The 19283-nt window shown below is 37.6% G+C and overlaps 2 protein-coding genes and 1 long non-coding RNA gene across 3 annotated transcripts; 2 read left to right on the forward strand and 1 right to left on the reverse strand.

Annotated features, from left to right (window-relative positions):
• Window positions 1-23: 23 nt before the first annotated feature.
• Window positions 24-9911, reverse strand: LOC114720603 (protein HGH1 homolog). The gene is made up of 9 exons (XM_028906260.1): window positions 9817-9911; window positions 9290-9307; window positions 9066-9188; window positions 8538-8735; window positions 8213-8291; window positions 7723-7868; window positions 7110-7223; window positions 6440-6571; window positions 24-53 (listed from the first exon to the last, which is right to left on the reverse strand). The coding sequence occupies exons 1-9, from the start codon at window positions 9868-9870 to the stop codon at window positions 24-26; spliced, it is 894 nt and encodes a 297-aa protein (XP_028762093.1). The 5' UTR covers window positions 9871-9911.
• A 2618-nt stretch (window positions 9912-12529) lies between these two features.
• Window positions 12530-14499, forward strand: LOC114720602 (uncharacterized). The gene is made up of 3 exons (XR_003737980.1): window positions 12530-13149; window positions 13835-14049; window positions 14345-14499. It is a non-coding gene; the product is annotated as an uncharacterized LOC114720602 (long non-coding RNA).
• A 791-nt stretch (window positions 14500-15290) lies between these two features.
• On the forward strand, window positions 15291-19236 carry LOC114720605 (uncharacterized). The gene is made up of 6 exons (XM_028906263.1): window positions 15291-15674; window positions 17051-17262; window positions 17349-17605; window positions 17698-17876; window positions 18351-18439; window positions 18819-19236. The coding sequence occupies exons 1-5, from the start codon at window positions 15291-15293 to the stop codon at window positions 18405-18407; spliced, it is 1089 nt and encodes a 362-aa protein (XP_028762096.1). The 3' UTR covers window positions 18408-18439; window positions 18819-19236.
• Window positions 19237-19283: the final 47 nt, after the last annotated feature.

Raw genomic sequence — 19283 nt, forward strand, 5'->3', positions numbered from 1 at the left:
AACTTGTATTATCCTTGGTCCATTTACAGACCAAACGCTCTTCGACCTGTCTCCTGCAAGATTACAATAGCATTCCGGAGGCAATCAGGGCGTGCCTGTAGCGCCCAGAAAGGGAGAAAAATGTGCAATCTTTTGCTAGCTTTATGCCAAACCCACGAATCCACATTATGACATGGAAATATCAGACGCATTCCCAAGAGAATGTTCATCAGTTTTTTTTTTTTTTTTTGTGGCCAGCAAGTTTTGTTTAGCTAACATTTTATTCAAGAAAAATTGACAAGCATTTATTCAAGAGAAAATTGATGAGCATGCTAAATCTTGTTTACACCAAGCAAATGCGAATACAAGAACAATGGAGAGGGAAGACACTGATCTTCCTACTGCTATATTTGAGCATGGGCCCAAGTTGAAGTATGTTAGACAAAGAAAAAGCCCAATTCGGATGTGTAATGCTTTTATGTGATAAGGGTAATTGTGGGTTTTCCTCTAGAAGTTAGTTATGGGAAGGGATGAGTATAATTGGGGAAGTTGGGATAGAGAGGGGATATGAAAAAAGAGAGAGAGAAGTAGGAGAGGCCGTGAGGCTCTAGGGAAATGCTGTGAGCATTTCGGTTTCGTTTTCCTTGCTGTAATTCTCCATTGGAGCCTATCCGTGGAGTTTGGCCATTGAATAATACATTTCAGCATTGAATCTTCATTAAAGGTATCAGAGCAGTTCCTTCTTGGGGAATGGTAAATACCAGAATGGAAACGAGGATTGATGAGGTCGATTCTAGAGTCCTCCGAACCGAGCATTCCATTGAGCGTTTGAGTGGAGAAGTGTCGTCTATCAAATCCGATATCACGACGGTAAAGTGTGATGTCGCTACCTTAACTTCCTTGCTTGAACGAGTTGCTAGGTGAATGGCGTGCGGGCAAAAGTGGTGATGCCGCCGGAGGTTCGACTACCCAAACAACAGGTACGCCTCGGGATCGAGATCGAGGAACGTAGCGGGGGTGAGGGGACGGACAGCTCCAGCTTTAGGAGGCTCGATATGCCTCTGTTCTCAGGAGATGACCCCCTTGGGTGGATTTTTAAAGTGGAACGCTACTTCAAATTTAATCGGGTGGTGGAAACCGAGAAACTGGATGCTGCGTATTGTGCCTGGAAGGACGCGCACTCAATTGGTTCCAGTGGAAAGAAGTGCGGGCCCCTGTTTCGACTTGGCTTGAGCTGAAACGCGACTTGGTACTTAGATTTCATCCATTGCAATGTGGCAGCTCATGAAATGTTGATGGCTCTACGCCAAGACAAATCTGTTGCCGATTACATTGAGCGATTCGAATTAATCTCTGCAACCTTGGGGAATTGTCAAGAAGAGGTTCTTGTTGCTGCATTTCTGAATGGCTTGAAAATGGAGATCAAGGCGGACCTACGCTTGATGAAATTGGGTTCCCTGACTGCGTATATGGACATGGCTCTACGGTTGGAAGAACGGAACGGTGTGATGGCCCAATATTATAGCCCACGCTCATCTGGGCCGCCTAGACACTGGGCCGAAGACAGGTTCCAAGGACCTAGAGTTTCGTCCACTCGCCTGAGTCCTCAATCATCTCCTAGCCAGTCCACGGCAGCGTCTACACTAAGTACAGCCCGAGCGGCAGAAAGCAAATCAACCGATGATAGCAAGAAGACCACGATTCCAGTTACATACACTTCCAAATCGGTCCCAAAAAAATACACCGACGCGGAAATTGAACGACGGCGAGAACTTGGGTTATGCTTCAAATGTGACGAGAAGTATCGCCCTGGCCATCGTTGCAAGAAAAAGCAATTACAGGTGCTGATTATGTCGGAGGAACCCGCTGAAGAAGACGAGCTACCATTGGAACCAGCTCACCTGGAGTTATCCGAATCAAACCTTCCTTCGGAGGCCGAGAAGCATTCCGGACAGCTTATGTCCCTGTCCCTTAACGCATTGGCTGGGTTCACGGGTGGCAAAACGATTAAGTTATTGGGGTCTCTTGGTGGGAAGGAGGTATTAATCCTGATTGATTGTGGCGCTACACATAGTTTCATCCACCAGGAGCTGGTGCTGGCTCTATCTTTACCGGTGGATTCCCATTTTGCTTTTACGGTTCAGATGGGGGATTCTCGAAATGTGAGAGGTCGTGGGGTGTGTCGTGATGTCTCCTTCTTTGTGCAAGGGCTCCACATTATACATTCCCTGTATCCCTTTCAGCTTGGGGGGTCAGACATCATCCTGGGAGCAGACTGGTTAGCATCTCTCGGTGAAGTGCTAGTTAGCTGGAAACACTCTACACTCAAGATTGATTTGGGTGATGAATGGATTTGCCTCAAGGGCAATCCGACTTTGCACAAGACTCCAATGTCTTTCAACTCTCTGTACAGAACCACCAGGTATGATGACGAGGTGTTCTTTGTGGAGTTTACTGAATTAAAAATGACAGAGATTACATACACCCCTGTGGACGATGAGGTTCAATCAGTATTAGCGGAGTTCCCTGAAGTTCAAACACCTATGGCCGGACTTCCACCTCCTAGAACAGTTGATCACACGGTTGAGTTGCAGCCAGGCGCCACTCCTCCTAATATTCGTCCCTATAGGTACCCCCATTACCAAAAGGCCGAAATTGAGCGGTTGGTGCACGAGATGCTCCTAGCTGGAATTATCCGACCTAGTAAGAGCCCATTTTCTAGCCCAGTACTCCTGGTAAAGAAAAAAGATGGTAGTTGGCGATTTTGTGTTGATTATAGGGCCTTGAATAAGGTAACCATTCAGGACAAGTTCCCCATTCCAGCTATTGAGGAGCTGTTGGATGAATTAGGGGGTGCTCAGATTTTTTCTAAACTAGATTTAAAATCTGGTTACCACCAGATACGAATGAAAGCAGGGGAAGAACATAAAACAGCCTTTCGTACTCATGATGGTCACTATGAGTTCATGGTTATGCCTTTCGGTTTGAAAAATGCCCCATCTACCTTTCAATCACTCATGAATGATATTTTCAGACAGCACCTACGGAAATTCATCTTGGTATTTTTCGATGACATCCTAGTATACAGTGGTGACCGCAACAGCCATTTCCAGCACTTGCGTATGACTCTGCAACTATTACGGCAACACCTCTTAGTGATTAATGTCAAGAAGTGCGTCTTTGCCCAACCTAAATTGGAATATTTGGGTCACATTATTTCTAAGGATGGAGTTCATGCAGACCCTTCCAAAATAGCAAGTATGCAGTCCTGGCCGGCCCCCACCAACCTGAAGAGTCTTCGTGGGTTCTTAGGCTTGACAGGGTACTACCGTCGGTTTGTGCACCATTATGGGTTGATCGCTGCACCCCTGACTGACCTCCTCAAGAAAAATGCCTTTCACTGGACTGCAGAGGCCCAGCTTGCGTTTGATAAGCTGAAGCAAGCAATGTCTTCAACTCCAGTATTAGCTCTACCGGATTTTTCCCAGCCTTTCATTGTGGAAACCGACGCCTCGGGCACTAGATTAGGGGCGGTTTTAATGCAGTCTGGACGTCCAGTTGCTTATTATAGTCATTCTTTGTCAGCTCGACGTAGAACCTGTTCTGTTTATGAGAGAGAACTAATGGCCATTGTCTTTGCAGTGAGGAAATGGCGCTATTATCTTTTGGGTCGACCATTTATTATGCGGACAGATCAAAAAGCCCTTAAGTTCCTCTTGGAACAGCGAATTCTAGATGACTCACAGCAAGGGTGGGTGACCAAACTCATGGGGTACACTTTTCAGATTCAGTACAAACCAGGGAAGACTAATTCTGCTGCTGACGCCCTGTCTCGACAGCAGGAGCACGTGGGGCTCAATGCCATTACTATGGCTCAGTCAGACGATCTGAATACCTGGGACTCTGAAGTCCAAAAGGACGACACTCTAGCTGGCATAATACAGCAGCTGGCTACTGGTCAACCGACTATTTCAGGGTATGCTCTCAAAGGTGGTCACTTATTCTTTAAAGGCAGCTTAGTCTTACCTAAGTCTTCTCCACGAATTCCCCTGTTGCTGCGTGAGTTTCATGATTCTCTGATTGGGGGGCATTCTGGGTACCTCCGAACTTACAAGAGATTGGCTGCACTCTTCTATTGGGATGGCATGCGTCGGGATGTACAGAAATATGTGGCTGCCTGCGATATTTGCCAGCGTAATAAACATCTAGCACTTAGTCCTGCTGGGCTGCTACAACCCCTTCCGATTCCCGATCAGGTGTGGACAGATATTTCAATGGACTTCATTTCCGGGCTTCCCAAATCGCAGCGATACGACACAATTTTTGTGGTGGTTGACCGTTTTACCAAGTATGCACACTTTATACCACTTCATCATCCTTATACCACCCAAACTGTTGCTGACTTGTTTATTCAGGAAGTAGTTCGACTTCATGGTTTTCCACGTTCCATTGTCTCGGACAGAGATAAACTTTTTCTGAGTAACTTCTGGAAAGCACTATTTAAAGCTGCTGGTACATCATTGAATTACAGCTCCAGTTACCATCCTCAAAGTGATGGTCAAACCGAGGTGGTTAATAGGAGTTTGGAGACATATTTGCGTTGTTTTTGTAGTGATGCTCCTCAGACTTGGGCAAAATGGTTATGCTGGGCTGAGTACTGGTTTAATACTAACTTCAACCGTTCCACTGGTTTGTCCCCATTTCGTGCGCTATACGGCCAGGACCCTCCAACCTTGTTTCGGTTCCAGGAGGCTGTATCTCCAGTGGATGCTGTTACTTTACAGCTTCAGGCCCGTAATGCTATTCTGGATGAATTAAAGCGGAATTTAGAACAGGCCCAACAATATATGAAGCGCTATGCTGATAAAAAGCGGCGCGACGTCCACTTCAATGTTGGTGATAACGTCTATCTGAAGCTACAGCCTTACAGGCAGCGTTCCCTTGCTGTTCGCCCTAATGAGAAGCTCACTCCTCGGTTCTATGGTCCCTTTCCTGTGCTGGAGCGTATTGGCACTGTAGCTTATAAGCTAAAATTACCCCCGGAAGCTAAAATTCATCCAGTGTTTCATATTTCGCAACTCAAGAAGTCACTGACCCCTGGCCTCATTTCCCATTCCTTTCCGTCCACATTAATGGCTGACCTGGAACTTCAGGTTTATCCTGAATCTGTGCTGAAGCATCGGAAACTCACTGATGGACGACTCGAACTTCTTATTAAGTGGGTTAACCTTGCCGACTGCGATAGCACTTGGGAGGATTATGATGTCATTCACCAACAGTTTCCCACTTTTCACCTTGAGGACAAGGTCAAGCTTGATGGGCGGGGTATTGTTGAGCATGGGCCCAAGTTGAAGTATGTTAGACAAGGAAAAAGCCCAATTCGGATGTGTAATGCTTTTTATGTGATAAGGGTAATTGTGGGTTTTTCCTAGAAGTTAGTTATGGGAAGGGATGAGTATAATTGGGGAAGTTGGGATAGAGAGGGGTTATGAAAAAGGAGAGAGAGAGAACTAGAGAAGTAGGAGAGGCCGTGAGGCTCTAGGGAAATGCTGTGAGCATTTCGGTTTCGTTTTCCTTGTTGTAATTCTCCATTGGAGCCTATCCGTGGAGTTTGGCCATTGAATAATACATTTCAGCATTGAATCTTCATTACTATATGAAGATCCTAGCTATAACAAATAATCAAAGCATCACAAAAACTAAGTGCAGAAACGGAAAATTTTATAAATCAATTAATCATGGGTTAGCATTAATTAATTGAGGGTACAATTATATATTTAAGTCAATAGTTATTGTATTGAATATTAAGCCCAAAACGTATTGGACCCTGGTTAATTGTATGTATTTCATGATAGGTTGGAATACATCAAAGCCTATTAGATAGAAATCTCAACCTAGAACCCTTCCGTACTAGGCTTGTCTCATATCACAAGGAGGAGATTTTATTACTATAAACTATTACTCGTTAATAATTTAACATGGGAGCTTTAAAAGGATTACTAGTATGATTTTCTTCGACATCTTAATTTTATCACACCCTCATGCCTCATAGTAGCTTTAGAAACTCCGTCTCTCTCCTTCTCTGTGATATGTGCTATGGGGTGATGTAGATTGCATCCCTATCTCTTGCTTTCTAATGGTTTCCCTAGGATTACCTACAGGCATGCAAATTATATAATATACAACTTTTACAATCTCCAATGCTCAAACCCTGTCCAAGAGGGAGAAGCCAGAGGTTTTCATGGTGAGGTATTCGAAATAAGTAGGTTCATTAACATACTGGCTCTAAGCATATGATAGAAATATTCCCTTCTTACAGCAAAAGGAACTACTAAAGATTTTTGCTTCCGACTTTTAAATCCACAGACAGTACTGAGATTCAAATCTCTGTTGACTGTTCAGTATCAACAGTGTTCAAGCCTACATTTGGTATGTGTGCGCGTGTGTGTATCAAATTTACCTGCAATACAATCAAGTATATGGCTTCCAATGCTTGAATACGAATTTCAGCATCAGTAACTGGTTCACGCTCAATTGAGAGGGCAGTCCCAAGTTCAAGTGGCATCTTTGATGTGTCTTGCTCACTATATAACTGCAAAACAATTACTTTGTTAATGGAAGAGACTAAGACACAAACTAAGTAAACCAAACCATAGATAGCTCCGGAATAATGCCTGAAACGTGGGGAGGGGCATGGATATGAAGACTAACACAAAGACCACTTGAATCTGATTGCAAGTCGGCAAAACAGGCTGGCACCCTCTTAGCAAGGATATTTTTCACATGATTTAAGAAATTTTAACTTTATTATGGCAAGATTCTTTAGAAAGCATTCTCTTCCTTTTTTCTTTATTAAACATATTATCATTCTAGATAGCAATGACGGCCCTAGATATTCACAAGATTGAGCTCTTTCATGCCTTTCAAAAGAGAATTCATGTCTTATAATGAATTACAGGGCCATGGATAGATATCAGGTAAGCAAAATTATTTCCATTCTGGAAAAATTAATGAATTAGGCTCATTCATTTTTAAGCAGTTAAGAATCTTTGGCTTAGCCAGAAGGAATCTTATTTGGCAATAATTAGAAATGCCAACAATTTAAGGTCAGAGAAGGTACAGCATATAACCTTATGGCCAGCCACTGGAAGAAGTAATGCTGGCCAGAGAAACTCAGATATCAAAAGTAAATTTTGTAGCTGACTTTCAGCTTCAAAACAACAGTTGCGTAAAGTTCCAAAGACCTGCAAGCAATCAAACATAACAACAATCTCAGTTGAGCCAAAAGCCCTGCCCAAATGCAGTCAACCGTTGAGTTTTAGTAAGTTAGAGTAATCATGACAAACAATACTGCGGTTACGGAGAGAGCATAATTAACACGCAACAATCTATAAAAGAGATAATTCATCATTCAACGTGAGCCAATCAAGAACATGAATCAGTTTGACTCCATTCACTCAGTTCAGAGATTACTAGTTTTGGAACCATAAGCTTCTCTTATGTATGCCATGCTAAACAACAGCATTAGTATGTGATTTTATATGACTAACTGAGCATCAAGCCATTGAAAAATCAAAATAACTTGGCAAACTCTAAATTGATTTGTCACTTCTTTCAAGAGTATGTAAGAAAATAGAGCAAGATGGAACAAAAAACTTTATAACAAACGCGAACTAATATCAAGCTATGCTAGCAGCGCATGAGATTGAAAATCACAAATGTACAGTAAGTTACTGCACATACCCCTTTCTTTCTCAATAAGCTGTTTGAATCAAATTGTCTAATCATCTGCTTTAAGAGACCTCTCTTTGAATCAAGCAGAAGCTTCCTTCCTGCTTGCTGCTTTGAGATATTAACAAGTATTGATCCAACATGTTCAAAAGGATCATCTATCAAAAATTAGCAGAAAAAATCATTGAACCAGAGCAACAGTATGCGAACAACTGAAGAATCATAACAGTTACATCATGTACTAGGCATAATGGATGCATGGCATGAAACCACTCTCTGTTAATGGGTAGGCAAGTAGTTTTTTTTTTTTTTTTCAATTTCTTATTTATGGACGTAGCATAGGAGGATTAGGCACGTCTTTGATGATTATGGCTTGTACTTCAGAGATTCTCTGCCTTTGCTTATTAGTGAATTGGCCAAATGAATTTCAAAAATCCGGACAAAAGAATTCTGTATAAATTCTGCAGAAGGTCAAATTCACATTGAGTTTGGAGGGACGCACCATGACTTTCATGGGTGGTTCTACAAAATGACCTGACAAGCTTCATCACATATAGTCCATGCACCTTATCATCACCAGTCTGACAACCAGCCAAGAATCAATAATTGGTATTTCCATAATATTAATAAAAAGGGGGGAAAAAAAGGATGCCACCTTCTGTATAATGACAGCAGTGGCCATTTCACCAATTCTAATAACATAGTAATGCCCCAACATTTCAGATGTCACCTCATGCACAGATGACATTCGCAGATTGAAAAAAAATAATTTTAAAGTCACATTACAAAAATACGTAGTGATCACAGATTGCAATGAGAAAACAAACCTGGAGCAAGGAAGCACTACCAGCATCTAACTGCGTTAGATTAACCAAAAGCATGACAAGCAAGCGAGTAATGATACACTCTGGCTTGTATAAAACATCCATCGCAGTTTTGATCATTCCCAATTGAACCATCTCTGCTGCTAGATTTGAGTTTTGAGATAAATTAACAAGTGCTTCAGCTGAAGGTTCAGAAACCTCCTGGAAGGGCATAGCAAATCTGTTAATACATAACTACGCCTCGAACAAATGCTACCCCAAATTGTGAATTTGCCCATGGAGAATAACATAAAAATTTCCCAAAAATTTAGTTATCTGATCTATTCCTATATCTGAGACTAAATGAACAATCTTGAAACACCAAAATAATTCATGGTTTTGTATAAGCATTTAACTGAGTTCTTTGGGACTAAAGAAACAGTTTGAGTTCTTCATTCTTTTGCATTCAGATTTGGAAACGCCGAAAAATTTAAGAACAATACATGTAAAATTGATTCTCTTTTCCGACGTGAAAGTAGATTTCAGAAGCACCTTCGGACCAGCCAAGAGTCGAGATAATGATGGTAGCACTGTCTTCGCATATTTAGCCAAGGATTGCAAGCCATCATCAGAGCCAGTTAGTCCACGAACTATATCAACAGCGACCTTCGTTATCTGTAAGTGAAAAAGGCATGCTTCAATAGAATTCGACACCATTTAAATATAAAAAAAAAAAAAAAAGAGTCCTGTCCTGCAGTAGTAACATATTCACATACACCAAATCTTGAAGGTTGCTGCATGTGAATCAAACAGGACAATATGTCAATAAGGTGACATAACCAAAGACATAGCTGTTCAAAATGAAGTCACTCCCATCATAAAGATACTATTAACAAAAGGATCTTTTGAAGTTTGATTATTCGACTCAGGAACAAGGATAGACAGGAATCCACCTCCCAGGTACGCATTTGAGTAGCTCAACGCATCTGTTCGAATGTTTGGTTTGCAATCAAATTCAGCGGATTGTTACATAAATAAAGGACTCGGGAGGATGTTTCAAGCTGAACACAGATTACAGAGTGCACTCCTGAAGAAAGCTAGTGCAAGTCAAATCCACTTGGCTAGGAAGCCAGTACTATATTCAAATGGTTATCACGTAATTGATTGTGCTGGAACTAAATTATTGTGATGTAAGAACACTGGAAAAAATAAAAAATAAAAAAATAAAATTTCCAAGCGTTTTGTCGTAGAACTCCCACAATTTCGCAGGGAAGAGGCAAAAAGTGAAAGTAAGAAACTTTACTTGAGGTGACGGAGAAGACAGAAAGCCTATAAGCTCCTCAAGCTCCGTAGCCATCGTTCCGCCACTTCTTGCAAAGGCGACTGGCGACCGCAGTGGCCTGCGTAATGCCTGTTTTTGTTCCCTGACTCAGGTGGGTTTTGCATTTGAGTTTGACGATGATACGGCCTCGTTTCGTTTCGTTTCGTTTCGTTTTCGACTTTGCGTTTCACTTTAACTGCTTTGTTTATTTTAAAAGTCCCAGCTCATTTGATAAACGAAATGGAATAAAATTTTAAAAAAATATTTTAAATAAGAAATTCTTCAATTTTTAATGGAACCGATTATAATGAAATAATAAAATAAAAATAAAAACTTTATTATGCATCAAGTTTATATTTGATGTATTCTTTAACTGCTTTATTTCCCCGCCATAATTGCTAAAAAGAAAAAAAAAGAAAAGAAAAGAAAAGTACTCTTTACTTAATTATAGCCTAGAAAACGTATACCTCACTTAAATTTTAGGTAAGTTGGATGTAAGCTTCTTAACTTTGTATAATTGACGATAAACCCACGCAATTTTTGTTGTTGTTGTTTTTTTAGCATAACCACCCCATCCTTTAATCATTCGACTCCGTCGAGTTCCAACTCTTAATGCAAAACCTACCTAACTAATTTGATTATATTAAAAAAATTAAATAAATTAGTTAATTATAATAAATATGACATATTTTTCCTAAAACATCATAATCATTTTTCTTAATTCTCTACCTCTCTTCCCTACTTGGTTATAATTAAGAGAATATTAATAGAGATAATTTTAAAAAAATGATAAATATGACAACTAAATCTTATACTACTATCTAGGACTAAAAGTCAACTTAATAATTAAATTTTATATTAATGACGGTATAAGTATTAAATTAAATAATTAATAAAAGTGAACATATGGCAATTAATTTAAGACATCTTATTTGACGCCATGGACGTTGTCTTTTTCCCCCGGTGTTCAATTATTAGCAGCAATTTCAAGGAGGCTCTTTAATACTACCTCCCATCATTAATATAATACATTGTTTAATTTTTATTTTAGTTTTAAATATAAAATCTCAATTCACTTTGTCTCTCATATTTATGTATTTTTTTTCAAGATAGTCCTTTTAGCAATGGTAGCTATAACCAATATACTCCTCCGGTCCTTAATATAGGACCCAATTCTTGAGTTGGTTTTGGTCCTAAATATAAGACCCATTTATCATATTTATCAATTTTCTCTAAATTACCCCTATAGATACTCTCTCAACCATAATCAAGTAAAAGAGGAAGATGAGGTATTAAGAAAGATGATTGTGGTGTTTTAAGAAAAATGTGTCATATTTCTTATAATTAACTAACTTACCTAATTTACTTAATCTAATCAAATTAGTTAAATGGGTCTTATATTAAGGACCGGAGGAGTACTTGATTAGCAAGGATATTTTAGGAAAAATAATACATATTTATTACAAATAACTAACTTAATTTTTTTCTTAATCTTCTTAAATTAGTCAACTAGCTCTTATAATTAAGACCGAAGCTAGTATTTCAATAATCTGCATTATAATATATCAAATGTCAAATTCTATAATATATTTTAGTGGAGTAGAGGCTTTTTAAAAAAAAAAATTTAAAGAGGCAAGTATTAATAAATGAGAGCAAACCCATAATTTTCTATTGACTGAAAAGTTTTTGTACTATTAAACTATAAGTTGATTGATAGACTTTTGAATTTGCTCAAAAAAAAAGATAGACTTTTGAAAATCATTTCTAATTATAATAATGACGTAAATCTGATTCAGATTAGCTAAATTTGTTCGGACTTTATCAAATTATAGCTGCATTATAACTCAACCTCCGCCTTGACTCATGAAGGCGGAGGAAACAAAAAAAGGTTATTTGTTGACGTGGCCAAAATACTTTTTATGCTCCATGTAATACAAAAACATATAAATATATACTATGTCTTTAATATAAAAACTAATTTAATATTTAATTTTGTTTTAAATATAAGACACTAATATATTTTATTTTTCATATTCATATTTTTTTTAAATAATCATTATAGTTGTTGTACTGATATATTTGATTAAAAAGATATTTTAAAAAAAATAATGCATATTTATTACAAATAACTAATTTAACTAATTTGTTTGATTTACGTAAATTAATCAACCGACTCTTAATATCAAGAAAGGATGTACTATTATTAACTTATGAAAACAAGTCTTCCCATATTTTGAGCCATTCGAAATACCCATGATACTCCTTTGATTTTTTTTTTATATTAATAAGATCTAATTTGAGATTATCTAATTATTAAAAACCTAACAATAATAAGCGTAATATTGGTATATAATATTTTAATTAAAATTAATTACGAGACTACCAACCATGTTTTAATTTGAGTTAGCGTTAGATAAAGTAAAGTTTATAAAAATGTTGACTTCATAATTGATTGTAATCATGATCTTAGATTTATAACTAATTTTGATATGTATAAGGGGTGTTTGAATTTTCCTTTTTTCTTTTTTCTTTTTTTTTTGGAGAAAACCGTGGTTTTAATTTTTCTTTTCAGTTCCACCCAGAATTTTTTTTTTCAAATTTATTCTTAAAATCATAGTTATAAATCAATTTTTTCCAAATATATTTTCTCGCTACTAATTGCCATAAGCCCAATGTTTTCTCTTGCTAAGGAAGGCTCAGGAAGATATGAAAGAAAAGCCGAGTGGGTTACTCGGAGACTCATGTTTAACTGCTAATAACGAGCCTAACCCTGACGGTCTGATAGGGATGACGATTAGCATCTAACGGAATGTTTCCTTTTTTATTTTCTTCTTCTTCTTCTTCTTCTTCTTTTTTGCGCTTGTTTTTAACACAAGTTGCATCCGCTTTTTGATTTGATTTGACGACATAACATAGCTGAAGGGTACGCGACGCCAAAACCAGAAGGCATAATCATTTTCATTGATCGTAGCGACATTACGGCAATCACCGGGTGCCCACAAAAACGCTGTTTAAGGCAGCTTTTATCTGTCGGTGTCCAAAAGCAAAGATCTTGAAGCAAGTGAACCAAATTGTCATTAAAAATGAAAAATTAAACCTTTTGCTCAATTCTGTCTGCGAAACGCCTAGGCTTGGGAATCAGCAGTGCAGTGCGGATCTTGGTAAAGGACCACACCAGTTTGGCTGCCTAAAGATTTACCCACTTTTGCTTGATTTATCCTACTTTGTGAGGAAGATTCCGTCGGTGTATATTACCCATGTTAGATCCTTCACTCACCCCATCATTATCCCGCCTCCGGTCTGCTCTTCGATGAGGTATTACCAGACACGGAGTTTTAGATTTCTCTTAGCATGGTCTTGCTGGCACTTGATTTTTTTTCGTGTTTAAACACCTCATTTTGGAAAATATTCTGTGAAACATTGCTGGTTTATTGATTCCTATGTCATTTCCATCTCTTCATTTCTCCTTCTGAACTTTGTAATTCACTTTTTCTTTCCCTTACTCGCGGCCAGAAGTGATGCAGTTCACTTTCTGAAGGTCGTTCGTATGTCTATGCTTTATCTTCATGTTTGTTATCTCAATTGATAATCCATAATGAGTTTTGAAGGGTGATTGCACCCCTTTCACTCTTTATTTTCTTTCCTATTTGGAAGTGGCATTTTCAATGAATGCCATGCCTTTCATACTCATAGAGTAGAATGACGGAATACACTTCCTCAGCTTCATATGGTAATATTGATTATAAAATATCATTATAGTAGTGATGCTGAATACATCCGTCTGCCAACTATTGGTTGTTCTAACTTGAGCACTTGAGTCTATGTAGTCAAGACTGTCAAATTTGATACATGCATAAACATTAATTACATAAGCATATAGGGACTTGTACATGTTTCAGTTTGGAAGTTGGATATGGTGATGCACTGGTGAGATGATTAGTTTTTGAGTTGCTTGTCATCCTCTTGTGGTGAAAGTGAAAACATGGAAATATTTTTGCAGATGACGCTGTCCACATCTGAATTGTGGGACTTGCTCTGCAATGGCGCAATATAGGAACAATGGTGAATTCTTCATTGATCATGGATCTCGGGTCTTTCGTCGAAATAGAAGGTTTGGTCGTTTTACTAAACAGAGACTTTCAGAATCGTCGTTACTTCTCACTGCACTACTGTCATTATCTTTGACAGCTTTTGGACTGAGAATGTTTTTTCTAGGTGAGGCTGGAGACTTGAAACGTGTAATGTGGAACATACATATAATGCTTATATGCTCTGTTATATATACATAAGTATAGACACATCAATTTATCACTTCCCTTATGCTTCTTGTTCCATTCCTCAGTAAAGTTTTGTTTTTGATTTCTCGTGTCTATATGATCATTAACTTGTATGGATAGAAAAATTATTGTTTTAACTGAGATTTTTGAAGGTTTTATAGAAATAGTATCAAATTGTAAGTGGTGTGTCAAAGAATTTTGCTTCTTATATTCATGGAATGGTTCCTCTACAGCTAAAATGGACTCCAAGCCCCCAATTTTGGACTCAAAGTCCCAAGTTTTCCACAAACTGAAAGAAGCAAGCTTAAAAGAAGCAATTTTGGCATCTGATGTCGGAAGGCCACCTAAAAGCAAGCATCGGAAGCAACGTAAGAGTCAATATCTTGCACTTCAATGAGTCAATATTATCATTATACTGGTATTTAAGTGCTGTACTTCCGCTATTCTATGATACCTTTTCACATGGATATTACGTTTGATTGTTCTGGTTCTGATTAGGTTTTGATTTATGAATTTAAATTTTACTGTGAATTATGGGATAGTGGTTATCTATGTCGTTGATAACTATGATTTAGTACTTTTGGTTTAGATGGAATTTATTCACATTATAACTGTGCAGTCTATATGTCTACGAGTAGGATTGGTACTTGCTCGGTTTAGAGAAAGAACCTGGTGTCAATTTCTCTTTTCAGTGCCTCACCCATAGATGGCACTACTGTCATTATAAGGGTCACATGGCTTGCACATAATCCCCATTAGGGCTTACCTTAGCAACTGTTTCTGAGAATGTGTTGCAGCCGGGAGATGATGATATAGTGCTAGCATCCCTTGATTGCCATAAGATGTGAAAGGTGAACAAATTAGTGTCAAACCAATGGTTAAAACTTGCTAAAACTTTCTGAACTCAAAACTCAATGGAAACACTACTAAATAAGATTTGCCAAGGATCTGTTCCTTTCCTTTAATCTATGACTTAGCAGAGATTCAGCTAGTGGCCTCTTTATTAAATGTATTTTTTAAAAAAAAAAGAGAGAGAGAGACCTTTTGAGTTCTTGATTTGATGATAATAAATAACCGCTCATCCTTAAAATTTGTTGACCATCTTTTCAATTATTTATCAGCGCTGTCATTTGGATTTGTGCATTTTAATTCCATAATTAACTCAATTATTTTCATCCTATGCTTGTCCGTAATATCAATCTTGCAGATTTTCCTTGTGATGTTGGGCTTCTGGAATCAGTAGATGCCATTCACGAGCCCAAGAATTACATTAACTACACCTGGTTTTCACTAGAATATATTAGTCAAGAAGATCAAGAGTCAGAAAATAATTTATTTGAACCTCGCTTTGGAGGACATCAGACTCTTGAGGAAAGAGAAAGATCATTTTATGGGGTAAACCAGACCCTTCATTGTGGTTTTATCAAGGGAAAAGGAGGATATTCAAGCACTGGATTTGATTTAGATGAAAGAGATAAGGCTTATATGAACAACTGTAAGGTTGCTGTTTCTTCGTGCATTTTTGGAAGCTCTGATTTTCTCAGGAGGCCTACAAGTAGATTGGTAATCCTGTCATCTATTTTCAATCTTTTCTTGATGTGGAGTATATAAGAATTTACAAGTATTGTTGGCCTGTGTTTTCTTTATGATATCGTCTTGCTAAAATTGTTTCTAGAAATAATAGTACTGAGGTGATTAAAATTTTGATCGAACCCAAGCTAGACAAGTGACAAGTATGTTGAAGATAATTAGCGGTCTGAATTTGGGCGTCTTTGTGTCTTCACCTGCTCAGCAATATAAACTCCGCGGAGAAATATGCAATGGTGACAGAAAGACTAAGGTAAAGTAAAATTTAGAGGGAAAAAATACGAGAGGGAGCTGAGACCTCTCTTAAAACGAGAATTCATGCTCAAATATACCATTCGCTACACTGGATCGTCTATGATTTAGGGTCCGTTTGGATCAGCGATTGAAAAGTAGCTTATTGAAAAAGTAGCTTTTGGAAAAGTGAAATTGGGTAAAAGCTAAATTAGATAAGCTGAATTGTGTTTGGATTGGAGTTCAGAAAAGCTAGTTTGCAAAAGTGAGATTAGTAAAATATTGTTTGGATTATGGCTGAGTAAAAGTAAATTTAGTTGTAAAATGACCCAAATGGGTATGAGTTTTAACAAATAATGAAACATTATTAAAAAAAATAATTTCACATAATACAATGAAATTAAAATAATTTAATATGAAGAAGTCACAAAAAATATTTTAAGTATAAAGTGAAACATGAAAAAATAAAAGCATATTTTTAGGAGCATATTTAAAAATAAAAGTATATTTCTAACTTATTCATTACTTTCAAATAATTTTAACTGATTTTTTATTATCTACAAATTAGTTATTTGAGGCTTATAATAAGAACCAAAGGAGATAATAAATTTTTTAACTTTCTCTCTCTCTATATTTCAAAAGCTATAAGTCATAAGCTGTTAATTTTAGCTTATAGCTTATTGGAGCTTTTCATACAAAAGCCCGATTGCAGAAAAGCTGATCCAAATGGACCCATTGTGTCAATCGGGCTTATAGAGCTTATAAGGTACTTATAAGCTCAAAATAATTGATGCTAAACAGGCACTTAGCATATTGGGTTTCATTTATGAACTATCCAATGACTAGCATCTTCACTGATTAGCATCATCTTTGAATATTCCCAGTTTAGTTTTGTTCATGATGATTTTGGTTGTTACTCTTTTTTCAAGATCTATGTATGTTGAATGGGTCTAATGTATGATAACATTAGCATGTTATGTGCTGAGGAATAGAAGTTATTTATCCACCTTGTTTTTGTGACTATAAGATGTTGAAAACTAATCATGTGTCTACTTTATAGTGTCAACTTTCAAGTGTCTGTAAATTACTTAGCATGAATTATGTATGCCTAATTGCTGCAGATCAGTCAATATTCAAAGGACAATGTTTGCTTTGTCATGTTTTTGGATGATCAAACTCTGTCCAAATTATCATCTGAAGGAAACAGTCCTGATGATAGAGGGTACATTGGCCTCTGGAAAATAGTTGTTGTAAAAAACTTGCCATATGAGGACATGCGGAGAACTGGCAAGGTGCCAAAATTTTTATCACATCGCCTGTTCCCAAATTCTAGGTAGTTCTTGCAATTTGTTGTAGCATCCTGGTTTCTTGGCTATCCATTCCTCAATCTAATGTTTATTTAAAATCCTTGATTGTTAGGTACTCAATTTGGCTTGACAGCAAGATGCGACTTAATGCTGATCCATTGCTGATTATTGAATACTTTTTGTGGCGGAGGAAGGCCGAATACGCCATCTCAAATCATTATGATCGCCACTGTGTGTGGGAGGAGGTACTCCAAAATAAACGCTTGAATAAGTATGACCATGCGGCAATTGATGAACAGTTTAACTTCTACCAATCTGATGGTCTCACAAAGTTTGATCCTTTAGCTTCTAATAATCCTCTTCCAAGTTGTAGGTCTCCTTGGTATCTTCGTTTACTATGGAATTTTTGTTGGGTCGTGTGATTGGTTATGTGGTTCAAATGTTTGTCTTTCACCTTGCAGATGTTCCTGAGGGTTCCTTGATAGTCAGGGCGCATACACCAATGTCTAATTTATTTTCATGCCTCTGGTTCAATGAAGTGGATCGATTTACATCCCGTGATCAACTAAGCTTTGCATATACTTATTTAAAACTCAGGCGAATGAATCCTGATAGGCCATTTCACTTGTACATGTTCAAGGTAGGCCGTTCTTTATTTTATATTTTTCTTGTTCATTGTTTATTCTGCACGCATTCTGTAATCTCCCTCCGAGGCCATATTAGTTGGTGGCTTTTTGTCTGCAATGACAAGGACACGAGTCCTACTTGGGCGCTACTTGACAAATAACCTTGCTCTTGTATATAACTGCTGGTAACATTTTGAAAAGCTTGCTTGGTTAAAACCCTCCTGATGAGTCTTGCATCCCAACAGACTTGTAATATATATACTCCTCCGGTCTTAAATATAAGACTCATTTTGTAGTGTAAATTACACTACAAAATGGGTCTTATATTTGGGACCGGAGGAGTATAATTTTTTTTTTTTGGTGAACAGACTTGTAATGTTTTTCATCAGTTCTACTTAACTCTCATCATTTCTGCGTTGTTACGTATAAATTTATAATATATATTAAATAAATGGGATAATTTGTATAAATATCATAAATTTTTGCAGGATTGTGAACGCAGAGCATTGGTGAAGCTATTCCGGCACCGGCTTCTTCCATCTTAACCAGACTGCTTGATCAGTTTAACCTCTGCAAGGTTGCCTTTTGTGGCTGCTTTAATCCTGTAATCCTGAGTGTGACCCTTACCTTCTTTAATGCCCCATTATTTTTAAGGATTAAACTTCGATGTAATTCCTTGTATCCTGTCCTTCAGGATCTCAAATTAAAACATGACATTCAGAGTTTTTGAAACTTAATATGACACTTGTCATCAAAGACTCGTACATTTGTTAGTTGTAGCTAGAGAGCCTATCGGCAAGTATACAAGGAACTGCATCTAAGAGTAACCCTTAATGGACCATTTTAGGATGGTGTTTGCAAGAATTTCTCTGCCTTCGTTTATATTAATTGGGGATTTGATCAAGATTAATTAACGCATACCTGAGCTCCTGACATGATGTATCTGATGTGAGCAGGGATTCACACTGAAGGCAGAATGTATTTTATCATATTTGGCTTCGTTTCAGCTCTGATTCGTCAAAATTGACGTATGATTAAAGCTTGGACAAAACACTACATTTCTTCTTCGGAAGTGGACTGTTTATTCTCCTTGTAACCAATGTTGATGGTGGTTGCTGCTGCTGTATGATGAAGAGAAAGATGATGAAGGTTTTGATTTCCCAGCTTCCTCACGTTCGCTAAGTAGGCGTGAAGTGGAGATTTTTGCTAACTTTTTTTTAATTGATTTGTTTACATTTTCAAATTTGGGTAAGCACTGACATGTCACTGGTCCTCTGTTCTGCCCCAGAAAAGTTTAGAGTGGTTAGCAGGACTAAATATCTGTAAATTGTTCTTTTTCAGTGGATGTACTGTTTTTTTAATAGGTCTTTTTAACTTGACCAGCTACTGAAAAATTTTATTTTATTTTTAAAATTATTTGT

This window comes from Neltuma alba, unplaced genomic scaffold (genome assembly GCF_004799145.2).
Source record: "Neltuma alba isolate B1F8T4 unplaced genomic scaffold, ASM479914v2 tig00011991_pilon, whole genome shotgun sequence".
NCBI classification, from domain to species: Eukaryota; Viridiplantae; Streptophyta; class Magnoliopsida; order Fabales; family Fabaceae; genus Neltuma; species Neltuma alba.